At 43.0% G+C, this 13,626-nt stretch overlaps 2 protein-coding genes across 2 annotated transcripts; both read left to right on the forward strand.

Annotated features, from left to right (window-relative positions):
* LOC8073933 (pollen-specific leucine-rich repeat extensin-like protein 1) lies at nt 1,653-5,834 on the forward strand. The gene is made up of 3 exons (XM_002452740.2): nt 1,653-2,808; nt 3,055-3,109; nt 5,012-5,834. Exons 1-3 carry the CDS (start codon nt 2,539-2,541, stop codon nt 5,392-5,394), a joined length of 708 nt encoding a protein of 235 aa, XP_002452785.1. The 5' UTR covers nt 1,653-2,538; the 3' UTR covers nt 5,395-5,834.
* On the forward strand, nt 7,213-11,045 carry LOC8076064 (FK506-binding protein 5). Its single transcript, XM_021460285.1, has 10 exons — nt 7,213-7,402; nt 7,758-7,829; nt 8,043-8,392; nt 8,473-8,575; nt 8,660-8,734; nt 8,820-8,952; nt 9,043-9,494; nt 9,626-9,699; nt 10,402-10,485; nt 10,736-11,045. Exons 2-10 carry the CDS (start codon nt 7,800-7,802, stop codon nt 10,839-10,841), a joined length of 1,407 nt encoding a protein of 468 aa, XP_021315960.1. The 5' UTR covers nt 7,213-7,402; nt 7,758-7,799; the 3' UTR covers nt 10,842-11,045.

Consider the following 13,626-nt stretch of genomic DNA (forward strand, 5'->3'; position numbering starts at 1 on the left):
TCATGTCATGAGCATCTCATTGATCATGCATATGCACTTTTACGTATAGAATACGCTCCGGAGGAATCTGATCCTCAGTGGGTTGCTTCCGAGTTTGTGGATCCTTCGGGTTTTGCTGAGTTGCCGAATTTCCCTTCCGGTCAAGGCAAGCCCCGGACATTAAACCCTATCCTTGTATTTTCATAAAGTTATTTATATCACTTGAGTTAATATGATGCATTAGGTGAATAGGAGTTGAGTGAATCCTATTTGCTGCATTATCTACCTTGATGATTTCCATATTAACCTTGATACCTGTTTTATGAAAATACTTAGTATGCTTAGTCTTGCTTATTAGATAAGTTTTCAAATGAGAAAGTTTGAAGGGTTGTTGTAGAATAATTTTAAGGTCAATAATGTTCAACTTGAGACCGGTCGGTGGACTTGCTTTAAGAATGGAGTCTTAAAGTAGTGTCTCCAACTGAGTCGATTAAGGACCGTACCGTTGATTGGCCTGTTGTGATTGAGACCTTTGAGTACAGCCCACATGCGGCGGTAAGCCTTACCTATAGCTATTCCGATACTTGAGAACGGCTAACCGCGTACTGGGAGTGGAGAGATGGCGAGAGTAGCGTGTACCCACCTTACGGATCTGAGATGACCGGAAAACATCTAGATTGGCTGTAGGATGGTGGTGTACTGTACTCTCGGGTGACGCTGGACCCGTTCTTGTATGGGAGGATCTATAGAAAAGGTTGACATATGCAAGATTAAGTTCTACATATGTCGTGTGGTACTGAATCCCCAGCTGGGTTTAATCGATTCGAATCGCCGTGTTTCCTCGGATATGGAGCCTCAATCCTCACACCATCATCGTAGTAATAAGTGAATCTTTGGTATAAGAAAGAGGTGTTTTGATTATGAAAGTTGGATAATGATACTGGCTAGTATAAGTGATAATCTTGAGTTAAAACTTGAAATTAGGCTTTACTCGTAGTAAGCTTTTATGCAAAAGAAATACTTGATCTTGTTAAAGCTTTACCTTGAATCCCCATGGCCTGCATACCTGAGTCTTCACCTCTTTTATAGTCGGTTAAGTCTTGTTGAGTACTTTTGTACTCAGGGTTTATTAACCCCTGTTGCAGGTGCTGACTTAGACTGCTAATGGAGGTCATGTCGGTGGGCGCGACATGATTTATCCACCTCTTCTACCTTAGAAGCTTCACCTAAGATGCTTCCGCTACTCTATACACCTTTTGGAAATTTAGTTAAGTTTATACTTCATCATATGTTGTAAATTAAGTTATAAATCTTCCGCACTCTGATCTAAGTTATTTTTGTAACAAATGTTGTAATGTTGTGGTAACTCCATGTTGATCCTGTATGAGATAAAATGTGGATGATTCGGGGTCCTCCGAGGGTACCCGACAGACTTCTTGAGTCATTTGGAACTCGTGCATGCCGATCACAAGTCTTGGAGACAATGATGGGTGCATGTGGGCCACTTAATTCAGGAGGTTCTGCCACAGCTGCCCAGGTGGAGTGGGGTCCGGCACCCGAGCCAAGACGGGATCGGGCGAAACGGAGCTTGCGTCCGAGACCCTGAGAGGTCGGGCGAGTCGGAACTGGCGTCCGAGGCCCTGAGGGGTCGGGCGAGTCGGAACTTGCGTCCGAGGCCCTGAGGGGTCGGGCGAGTCGGAACTTGTGTCCGAGGCCCTGAGGGGTCGGGCGAGTCGAAACTTGTGTCCGAGGCCCTGATGATCGTAATTAGTATGTTTCTTCGCGTTTTTTGTTGCTCTGATTCGGGTATCCCTTATTATGGTACCCAACAAGTTGTATTGTGTAAATTATGTCTCCCTCTATTCCAAATTATAAAATGTTTTGATATTTCTACATATATTGATTTTGTTATGTATATACATATATAGTTGTGTCTAGATACATAGTAAATTCAATTTAGAAAAGTCAATATGTCTTATAATTTGAAATAGTGGGAGTAAACTTATGTACATAAGTTATATAGTATAACTTTTTTGAGAACGACTAAGTTAGCAATGTTGAGTTATTCCTCGAACTTATGTTGTCTAGAAACACTCCTAAGTTAGTACTGTTAAGTTTATCGTGAACGTTATGCTTTTTAATTCCGTTTTATAAGTTATAAGCACATGCTTCTTAAAAGAATATAAAAAAATTAAAGGACAGGTGATCTAGCAAAAGAAAGTGAAAAAAAAAATCGAATGTCTTAAAAGAGAAAGAGAAACTATTATTGTTCTGTCCAAAAATAAAAAGTAACATATGCACTTTCCAAAAAAAAAACAAAATTGCTGTCGGAAATTGACCGCTGATTTCGTTTCTGCTGAACGTTCGTGAAATAGGGGCGTCGGTCTGTCAGGTGACAACAAGGTCACATAACATGTGTTCCTCAAAGCCCAAGCCCACTAGTATAAAAAAAAAAAAGAAGCCCAAGCCTACCGTCAGCACGCGAACACCGTTCTGGCTTGTGAACTTGAGACCGAGGCGCACGCTTGCACTAGCTCATTTCCCAACGCGCACCCAAACATGGCCGCTCCGACCGCCGGCGTCGACACCACCGCCCCGCCTCCTCCTCCCTCGGCAGAGCCCGCGGCTGCACCCGCACCGGATCAAAAGGTCTCTCCTCCTCCTCATGCCCCTCAGCCCGATGCGCCTGCGCCCGCGGCAGCACCGGCTCCTGCGCCCGTGCCCGCGCCAGCGCCGAGGAAGCGGAAGCTCGAGGAAGCGGGGTTCCACACCTCCGAATACTACAAGATCCGTGCCGTCGTCGCCGACCTGCGTGTCCGCTTCGTCCAGGTTCACACTCAATATCTCTTTTTTTTCTCTGTCTAAAATTCCCACTAGGGCTAGTTGTGTACTCTGGCGGAGAAGGCAGAGTTGGTCACTAAATCTGGGAAAGGGGCAAAATCCTGGCTACATGATAATAGAACAACCTTTTAGCGAATTCGAGTATCTTTTACCTGCTACTGATATGCAGTGTAGTTTCTCGTGTTATGGAATACTATAAATCTATTCTGAATTGTCGTATATCTTTTTGTGAAGGTTTACCAAGCTACTGATTTCCGCAACACGGATGCTGCTCGTGAGATTTTGAAAGGTATATAAATGAAACCTAATTTTCCGTCTTGTTAGGATGGCAATTGCCAGTTGAAGGGCTCTGAGACAAATCTTAGGTCTAGTACTGAAAATGAATAGCCTTTAGTTGATCCATGTTCTAGAGCTCAGGCTTTGCATAACTTGACCCTGCTGTGTCCTTGGTGCTGATCCTTGCGCCATTGCTGGTGAGGTTGTTGCTGTGGAGGCCATTGAGGTTGAAATGCAGCAATCTTATCCCTAAGTACCTTTGTGCCTACACATGGTGGTGTCATGGTCATGATGGGGTGGCCGCATATTATGTTGCAAGTGGCATAGAAATCGACAGACAAGTGATTTTAAATGGGTTGCTGACTGCTTACCAGTTTGGACGGAACAAGGGAGATTTGAATAGAGTTTGAGTTGTTGGAGGAAAGAATTTAAGTAGAGTTAGGGGGGGTGTGTGTGTGTGTTGGGGGGGGGGGGGGGATGGCAAGCATCTTTTAACTTTTACATGAGATCGGTCAGCGCTGCATGACTTCCAATCTAAAATACTGAATGTTTAGAACTAAAATTAGTGCTGTTATATAAGAAGTATAGATCATGGTATAAATATTCCTTTTTATTGTAAGTATTGTTTTCTCTAGGCTAGCAGCTTTAACAGCTTCAAACCCTGAGCCATTGCTATTGCTATTGAGCTTAGTAGTTCGGTCATAGTCCTGTATTTCTTTCGTGTCTCATCTCTTTAGCTAGAACTCTATGATCAACTCTAGTAATGGTAAAATCTCCTAGCATTGTTTGTACTGATGTATAAGCCTTTTTTTGACTGGTGAAAATCAGTGTTCATGTTGTTACATGTCAAGAAAATGTTGGCTGTGCAATACTGCAATTAGAAATTGGTGGTACCAACAGCCCAAGACAAGCAACTTAGGGTTGATCCAGGGAAGCTAGGGTAAAAAGGCCTGATAAATGTTGTCTTTTTAATACTTAGCAAAAAAATAGAGGTAAGGACTTGAGGAGAAAGAGAGCCGTTGTATTTAGTCTTATGAAAAATCTTAGCAATCATGAAGCGTGAATAGTAGATAGGTAAAGGAAAGATGTAACCAGTGCTGAAAGCAAAATTTCTGAAACTATAATTTTATGTAGGAAGATTTGGTTTTGTACTGGTAAAAGGCTTGGTATTGAGTCCATACACTGGGGAAGTTTGAAACCATTTTTTTTTTCTAGAATCACTGCTAGGCAATGAACTAGTTGCAGATGGAGATGCACCAATGCGGCTACTTGTAATCTTAGTGTTTCATGATATGTAAACAGTCGATGCATTGCACTCTACGCTTCATTTGGCTAGTTGTATACACAACGGTGCCTTAGGACATGTTTGTTAATCAATTTTGTTGTGAGCCACTTTCTTCTGTTGATTTGTTGGTAGCACATTCTAAGTTTGATGCAGCCGCTGCCTTCTGTGACAGCATTGTGCATCAAATGATGTAACCCATTCACATCTCTACTTCTTATGACTTGATTTCATAACTTTCCATATGACATACAAAGTCTTGCATGCAAATACATGATTTACACACGTTGTACATCCTTCTTCTCTATTTTTTATTTACATTATTTTTTTACTAGTAAAAAAATGTATAGGTGTCACTAGGAAAATCAATTATGTGTTTTATCCTTTTAAATGGTCAGCATTGTTTCAAATATATTCTCCACAGAACTGCTAAGCATACGATAGATGTTCTTTACCTATATTTTCAGTAGGTAATTTCATTATCACTCAATTTAGTAATGATATTTGTCAAACTTTGTAATTCATTGTGAAAATAAGCAACCTGAAGTCTCATGTTCAGTTTAGTATGTACTATGTACTATTGTCTGTTGACATGGCTTAATCTTATACACATATGCTTGTCATGTGTTTTAGAAATAAATGTGGTCATGGATCTATCCAAGAAAATGAGGCTCAAGCTTGGTGCTACTTCTGAGCCCGTGAAACCATTGGAGAAACCTTCAGCTGGATTTGTGAAGGATGAGCTTGTGAAACCATCAGAGAAGCTTTCAGCTGGACCTGTGACAGAAGAGCCTGTGAAGCCAACAGAGAAGCCTTCAGCTGGACCTGTGAAGGACGAGCCTGTGAAACCATCGGAGAAGCCTTCTGCTGACCCTGTGAAAAAGGAACCCACTGAGCCAGTTCCAGCTGGAGAAAACAATCAAGCTCCTGGGGTTAGCCAGACTACAATTCCTCCAAATGATGCAGGTGTTGGTGCACCAGTAGTCAAGCATGATAACTCAGAGGCGCAGAAGTGAAGATGATAGAGGAAACCCAAAGTCCCGATCCATTGAGATGGCAGATCATGCAAATCTGCTCGACAAAAATGCAGAGTGATTGGTTGAACCCCTAGGGGCTCAGATTTTCTTGCCTCTTCTGGAGGTAAAATTGATTGCTTTGGGCTAATCGACGAAGAGTGGTGGGCATATCAAGATCCAAATTAGATGGTGTTCAGTTGTTCGCATTCATTCATTCTGTACTGTGTTGCTAATTGCTCATGGATAATTTAATCTTTAAATAGTTACCCTGTAACTGGATCATTCTATACATCACATTGCCCTGTTGTACGAAGTATTAGCCAGTCAATTTGGGGTGTGTGGGGTTGGCCGCTTGAGTTGGGTTTTGTTGACTCGACTCTGTAGTACACTGTCCTTTTCTCTCTTTATATGAAATGACACGCAGCTCTCCTGCCTCTTGAGAAAAAAAAAAAATCAAAGTCGTGCTTGAGAAGAGGTGATGGAACTGCAAGCGGGGTGCTCAGTGTCTCATCAAGATTTTATTCATATTATGATGTCTGTTGCATGTACGGTTGCGACCAGCCAGCCGACACAGATCACTACGTTCTTTTTGCAGTATTTTCTCATCTACAAAGATCTTCAAACTTGGTGACTGTACTGTAGTTCAACAGTGTTCGAACGCTTGCAAGACTCACTGCAATGTAGATCCACGGTGCTCCAATCCCAGCCGAACAGTGTCTAAAGAAAAGGAAGCTATGCAGGCCCATGAGACACTGAGACCCATGTATGATAACTATATTGTCACCCTATTTAGGGTTGGCTCAATTACAGAAAAACCCTAAGTCTAACACCTTTTGTAATCAGCCTCCCGAGAGCTAGCTAGCCCATTATTCTTGCATAATCTTTAGTTTATGGTTTGCAGTGTTTTTAAATTTCTGGATTTACTTTTGAACCCTTCTCCAAGGATTTCTTGAGGTCTCCCGCCTCGACCGGAGCACGCAACTAGCTATGTCTATGTATGGCCGCGAGTTAATTCCTATATGCATGCATGCATATGCATATTACCCCTTTCCTAAATATAGAGCGTTTGAAACTTTCCAAAACAAATTTCCAACGACACCGCCGGGTTCCACGCTAGCTAACGGCATCGAATCCGTTATTATAGTTTCCCATTTCTTTTTCGTGACTTTTTATTATTTTCCCAATTAATAAAAAAACAACCATCAGGATAAGTTGGAGGGGACAGACACAGAGATATCATCCATCCGATCTCGCCTCCCAGACCCAGCCAGCTTTGATTTGATGATCACAACAAATCCGCGAGTTCCCACAGACAACGGATCCCGATCCGCGAGCTTCCTCAGCTCCTTCCAAATAATCTCCGATCGATGTCATGTCCCCCAAACCATGGCGCTAGCCGCTACGCTACCCATGGTTCACCGGCCGCGCGCTGCCTCGGACGGACTCCGGGCTCCGGACGCGTCCGTCATGTCATGTGGCGCGGGTGGAAGCTACAAAGACGCGCGACGCGCGCGCCCGAGAGGAGGGCAAGCTGGGCAGGGAGCGCGCAGCAGGTTGCGCCGCGCCTTCCGCGCGCGGGGCGTCGTCCCTGCGCTCGTGATCGCGAGGGCTTTGTCTCCAGCAGCCGCCGCGCAACGGGGCGGCCTGGGGACGAGTAGGCGGCCGATGCGGATCGATCCGCTTATAGCCCCCCGGGCGGGCGGGCGGGCGGGCGGCCGGCCGGGGGAGAAACGGAGATGAGATCAGAGGCCGCGGAAGGAGAAGAAGGACCCTGCCCCCCGTGCAACCCCACTCGCGCGCCGGCTATATATATATATATATATATACCAGGAGGGCTCGCACCTCCGCCCACCTACGATCGGCGAACAAACGAAGCCGCGCGCGGGCTCCTCCGTCTCGCTCGTCGTACGCTTGACGATCGGCACTGCATCGTCGACGTCGTAACAAGATCGATCTTTTGCACAGCGCGCCGGCATTAATTATCTTGATCTCGTGATTCGATCGTGAGGTGAGTCGTCTCGGCGCCTTTCCATGCCATGCTCTTACCCTAAAAAAAGTTGCCCCGCCGACGGTTCACCGGCCCACGTACGGCGCCGGTCGCCAGGCATTGTTAATTAGGGCTGCAGATTTCCGCCGATGAGCTTCGTTTTCGAATTAATTAACCTTTTCTTTGCAGTCTTTTGTGCAAACTAAAATTGTTATATAGTATCTTTTCTGCCAAAGAAAAAGAGAGATTGATTTTGATCTATGCTCGAATTCTTTCCTTAATTCGTTCGTATGTGTCTTCTCGTGTTCCATTGAATCATTGATCGATTTTGTTGATCTGAAATCTTACAACAAGTTGTGTCTCAAATTTATTTTAGGCATTCTTTTGAAGGTAGTACTCTCGGTTGGATTGTCAACAGATGGCGAGCAAGTTCGACAAGGAAACCAATGTAAGTTAAGATATATCACTTGGGTAAATAATTTCATGCACGATTCGTTTCAAAAAAAAATCACGTACGATTGTATCATTAGTTGTTCATCGCAAAGATTATTGTAATAAATAAGAGCAGGTGCCGCCATTACAACTCATAGTTAGCAAATTAATGGATTGTGTTATTTCCAATCAATGCCATTGATTTCCAATGATGGATGGATGCTACCAGGAGCAATTCGTGGACGAATATTCTGACCAAGATGAGGACGACCTAGGTGACTTCATTGTGTATAGCGACGATGACGAGGAGTCATTGAAGCACAAGCAGCACCAACAACAGGAGTTCGATGATGAGCACCAGGAGGAGTTAGAGGATGAGGTGGAAGAGGAAGTGGAAGAAGAGCAAGAGGTTGAGGAGGAGGAAGAGGAGGCACCAGTTGGGCAGCAAGAGATCCTTAGCCTGAGGGAGCAGTTAAAGGAGGAAATCAGGAGGAAGAACGCGGCAATGGCTGCCGGCGCTCGCAAACCTAATTTACCATCATCATCCAAAAACCATTCGATGCCACCCATCAGGGACGGGTAAGATTTCTATGCTCTTGCTAGTCTTATTTGCTTCTGATTTTAGTTCCATTTGTTAATATATAGCAAAACTTTTGTAGATATGGCACCTTCTTTGGGCCATCAAAGCCGGTGCTTGCTCGCCGAGTAATTGAAGAAGGGTGTTCAACGATCATGAAAGATCTACAGAATGTACCGTCCAAAGTATGTATTAACACTTTTATATGTGTTTTTGTTTTTTTGTAAGATTGAACTTTTGTATTCATGGTATGATCATATTTCGTGCAGAAAGATGTTTCCTTGGCTTCGAAGATGCGACCAGGCACAGTTGAGAAAATGCAGAAACTAAAGTTTGTTAGTGAGGTAACAAGAAATTAACACCTGATCATGCTATTTACTGTATGGTTCTCTGAACAAATTGATTTATAAACTTGTTACATATACGCAGGAGAAGAGAAAGGTTGATACACTTAGAAAGAATCGAGATTACTCATGTCTGTTCTCAGATGATGCTGATACTCAACCCCCTACTAAAGATCATCCTGAGACTAGTAGGGCCCCTCTTCTTGTTCCCAAATCTGGTATGGACACTACTTTTTTGTTGGTCAAAATATACTTATTTCCTTTTGCAGTAAATGTAATGAAAAAATACTTCTATACTTGATGTGTAGAGACTCAAGATGCTGGGCCGGTGAATTCTGCCAGGAAAAGCAGAGTGTTCACAGGTCAACCAGCCACATTATCATCAACAGACCATGGATTGAAGAAGAGTTCTGGGTCTCTGGGAAAGAAGGCTCATGCAGAAAGAAAAGGCACTATAGCTGCTGGTAGACACGGGTCCAACCTGCCTAACTTGAAGAAGAAATCCCCAGGGCTGCTATCACCCTCGAAAGGCCAAGGGGTGCAGCCGTCACTCCATAACAAGAGGCTACAGGCACCGATTCCTGGCCAGAAGCTGCGGCAGCAATCGCAGAGTCAGAGGCCGCAAGGCAATGGCCGTCAGCCACCGTTGCAGCAAGGTCGAAGTCTACAAGGTCAGCTTATTGGACAGAATAGATCGGCTCCGCAAAATGGGAGACTGAAATCATCACAAAAACAGCTCATTCCTTCCTCAAAATTCAAGGTAACAAATCGTTTTATATGAGGACAGATTGGTGCTACCGTATCCATTGCACATAAAACATTGTTTTTCTCATTATTACAAGACACCAATTAACAGGGGCTTTTTGTTTTTTCGACGTTGAACATTTGCAGGCATCATCTCATGGAATAGAAAAGTGTACAATAAAAAGAAGGAAATCCAATGATGACAGACAAACAATGCATAAGTACGATTCTCATTATTGTTTTTAGTATTATTACTGTATTTGTATCAGTGCTCTTGTGTTTGCATTAATGTGGGTTCGGGTTATATACTACTACCTCCGTTTGTTTTTTGTAGGCATATTAGGATTAAAAAAATAATTAAAGGGAATACTTTGACCACAATTCTCACAAATATATCATTATATTTGCTACCATAATATGAATGTTGTTAAAAATATTATTATATGGATTTATTTATACACTTTTTATAAACACAAAACAAAACATCTATATTTTGACTAAATTGATGGTTGATTTCATGAAGTTTAAGTTTTTATCAATTACTGATATGTCTACTAAGATTAACAAAGGGAACACTATTATGCCACATGCCGGTCTGTACTGTTCTAGATCCTGCACTCCTTAGGGCACTCACAATGCAGACTCTATCATAGAGTCTAGAGTTATTTATTACCTTGAACAATATGGACTTAGAGTCTAAATAAGACTTAGAGTCTTATTTTTTCTACCTCTTTCTTCAATAAATATGCTGCCACATCAGCAAAATACCATAAATAATATGTAATTAATTGTCTTGAATTCTGTGATAGAGTCTTGCATTGTGAGTGCCCTTAAATATCACTACACCTAGGGATTGCAGAGATTACAACAGTTAATTTTGTACTTAAATGCATTGATTTGGTGTTTTGACTTTATGTGCTCAGCTATGACGAATTTGCTGTCAGCGATGAAGATGAGAGTGACATGGAAGCAGATTTTGCCAGCATACAAAGAGAAGAGAGAAGAAGGTATACTTTCAGCTCCATTCACACATAACAACCTTTTTTTGTTTGAGGTTCAAATCTTAGAAGTATGTATGGACGTAATCATCCGCCAAATTAATAATGGTTTTGAACCCAGTAGATCACCTCTTTTTTTTAATAAGGTATATAAAATTGTTCCTTGAACCAAACATTTTGGAACGTGCGCTTTTGTACCATGTTAGTTAGTTTTAATTTGCTGAATGTGTACTGATTAAATCTTATGCATTGGTCGCAGTGCGGCACTTGCAAGGAAAGAGGACCAGGAGCAGCTCCTGTTGATCAAGGAAGAAGAGAGGCGCGAGCGTGCGGCGAAGAGGAAAAGGGCAGCACAAAAGGAATAGCAAGCGGTCAGGGCAGAAACAGCCTTCCAAGTGTGACAGTAGGAGTTAGTTAGAAGCGGCCAGTTCTTGAAATCCTGTATTATACGGGGAACAGGGTGGCCAAGGGGTTTTGTAGGTTATTGATACGGTAATCTATCATCATGTAGTTTATTTACCTTTTCTCTGTGGAAGGAAAATCTACGTATGCAGGCATGCAACAAGTAAGACCCCTGTTCCGAAGCCAATCTAGGGCCTAGTTCCAAATTTATGAAAAAAGCTACATATGAAATAATTTTATGGAAGTTAGTTTAAAAAAAGTAAGACCCCAGTTCGCCGACTCTATACGAATCCCATTTGTTTCCATCATGTCTCCTATCCCTAGATGAGGAGGTCTCGTTGTTACCACCATCATGGCATCATCACTGCAAGAGATGGTGCTTCCACACCGGTCATGCCTCTCGTTCTCTCTCCTACGAAATCGAGCTCAATGGAGACTAACGAGGTTACCCGGAGGTGCGACATTATAGATGTTAGCCCGCCTTGAGCAACCGCTAACAGAAAATGTCATCATATTCTTATCCGACGGGGTCTTGCTATCCGAGACAGAACGATTGGCTCCCTATCTTGACCATTACCGGCACTCCTTGGTAGGCGTCGGCCGTCGTCAACGACCTCGACCTTGCCAAGCCACTATATGACGCCATCAATGGTTAGACGAAGAAACTGGCACTTTCATCAGCCAAGGCCATGCCTCTCATTCTTGCCTCTCCCGTGGTTGAATCTAGCGCATGGTGGCACCAATTGCATTTTTCTTCACCGTGCAAACATAGGTGGCACCATGGCGGGCAACATCATTGACCTGTGATTGAATCGAGATATATATTGGCGGAGCACCGAGTGCATTTCTTCACTGTGCGAACATAGTTGGCATTGGCGCCGTGGCGCAAGCAGCAGCAACATTGACACGGGAGTAATGGTACCCTACCCCCCAATATACTTCTTCCATTCTAGAAAAGCCAAAAAATTATAATTTGAAATAGAGTATTATGCATTGTTTCTATTAATGGTAGCATCAATGTTTTTAATTTAAAACTGAAAGTATTATTGATAGTCAAAAGTTTGACCTTAACCTCGTTTAGAAATCAATACAAACAGAAATTATACCCCTCCAAGCAACAAGCGTTAAATTTCTATCCCTTAGAAATGGTATAAATGCAAATTTAAATTCCTACCCCTTAGAAATGGTATAAATGCAAATCCCTTATGCACATTTTGCATTAAATAGGTCAAGTTTGGATCTCCTAAAAAATATAAGAAAGAGGTAGAAATATAAGAATGAGATCCAAACTCTTTGAATGAAATTCTAAAATCTATCTGCCCTATTTGAAGATTTCCACTATACAAAGACAATAATCACTATGTGATCCAAACACCCTCATTTTTTTAATCCAAATTCTACATTCACGGTCTAGAATCCAGAAAATCCAAATTCTACATTCACGGTCTAGAATCCAGCCAAACATGCACATAGTAACCGTTTCTCTTGTTCATTCAGGGCAGTCCCAATGACAATTAATGAGCAGTTTCTACCTTCATTAACTATCCTGCCAACTAAGCAAAAATCCTACGTGGCAGCTTAATTAATGAAGAGAGATGGAAAAAGATGGAAACCGTTTCTTGTTCACGAAATCGCGTCGACGCAAGCAACGAGGCCCATCGAAACCAGCAGAAATGCACTGGGGAGAAACCAGTCGTTTCTTGCCCCCGAGGACCGGATCAGATGCTCCGCCGTCGGCTCCTTCCCATGCGCGTCGAGCACCAGCAGCTCCTTCCCACGCGCAACAAGACGAGCAGGTATTTCTCGCGGGCGCCCCCCGCCTGCTTCCCGCGTCCAGCCGCCAGCTTCCTGCGAGCGCCCGCGCAGGCAGCCAAATAGGAACCCTAAATTCCAAATCCTGCTCCAATCTTCCCCAATCTGGCGATCATGAGCCCACTCCGGCCGCCATCCTCAAGCTCTAGGCAAGTTAGGGCAGGCAATGGATGGGTAGGGAAGGGTACAACAGGGCAAGGCATGGGTGCTCCCGCCGCCGGCAAGGGTGCTCCCGCAGCCGCCCTGGCTAGCCGATTTGGTGCAGTTGCAGGTGCTGCAGCAGCTCCTACCGATGATGGATCCAGTCAGGCAGCAGCTGCATCTCCAACTCTTCCAAGTCTTGAAGCTGGTTGTTTACCTGCATGGTGGACAAGTTCGTCTCCCATGGGCTCAAGTGAAAGGTATGGTTAATTAACAGCTGCTTATTTTGTTTGAATGTAAGTGAACACTAGTAGCGTACAGTTCTGTGAAGCACTCTGAACTTTTTATTTTAGCAGCTTATAATTATTCTGAACTGTTCATTTTGTTTGTTAAAATATTTCTTTGCCTAATATGAAATTGTGTGACTTGTACATGGTGGCTTGTGGACTGTTGGCTTCTGGAGTACCTGCTGCAACTTGCCGAGAGGATATGGATACCTGTTGCAACTTGCTTCTGGACTGATGGCTTCTGGACTGTGTGCTTATCATTTAGTTATCAATAATATATATGCGGCATATTATCTTATATTTTCAGAACTTCATTTGTATGATTCAGAACTTATATTTTCAGAACATATGGATGGAAGTAGCTTTCACTACAAAGCTAGCTGGATTGCCCAACTATATGATTCAGAACTTATATTTTCAGAACTTCATTTGTGCTTTAGAACCTAGCTGTGATTCAGAACTTTAGCTGTGATTTAGAACCATATGTCTCAATTTTATATATGTTTCT

The sequence above is a fragment of the Sorghum bicolor genome, chromosome 4 (assembly GCF_000003195.3).
Source record: "Sorghum bicolor cultivar BTx623 chromosome 4, Sorghum_bicolor_NCBIv3, whole genome shotgun sequence".
Lineage (NCBI taxonomy): Eukaryota > Viridiplantae > Streptophyta > Magnoliopsida > Poales > Poaceae > Sorghum > Sorghum bicolor.

What these genes read in the sequence shown, in the direction of transcription:
- LOC8076064 (XM_021460285.1), top strand. Translation starts at nt 7,800, where the DNA reads ATGGCGAGCAAGTTCGACAAGGAAACCAAT. An exon ending in TCTTCTTGTTCCCAAATCTG is followed by an intron (nt 8,953 to 9,042) that starts GTATGGACACTA and finishes CTTGATGTGTAG; the next exon opens with AGACTCAAGATGCTGGGCCG. An exon ending in CAAAGAGAAGAGAGAAGAAG is followed by an intron (nt 10,486 to 10,735) that starts GTATACTTTCAG and finishes CATTGGTCGCAG; the next exon opens with TGCGGCACTTGCAAGGAAAG.
- LOC8073933 (XM_002452740.2), top strand. Translation starts at nt 2,539, where the DNA reads ATGGCCGCTCCGACCGCCGGCGTCGACACCACCGCCCCGCCTCCTCCT. An exon ending in TGCGTGTCCGCTTCGTCCAG is followed by an intron (nt 2,809 to 3,054) that starts GTTCACACTCAA and finishes CTTTTTGTGAAG; the next exon opens with GTTTACCAAGCTACTGATTT. An exon ending in TGCTCGTGAGATTTTGAAAG is followed by an intron (nt 3,110 to 5,011) that starts GTATATAAATGA and finishes CATGTGTTTTAG; the next exon opens with AAATAAATGTGGTCATGGAT.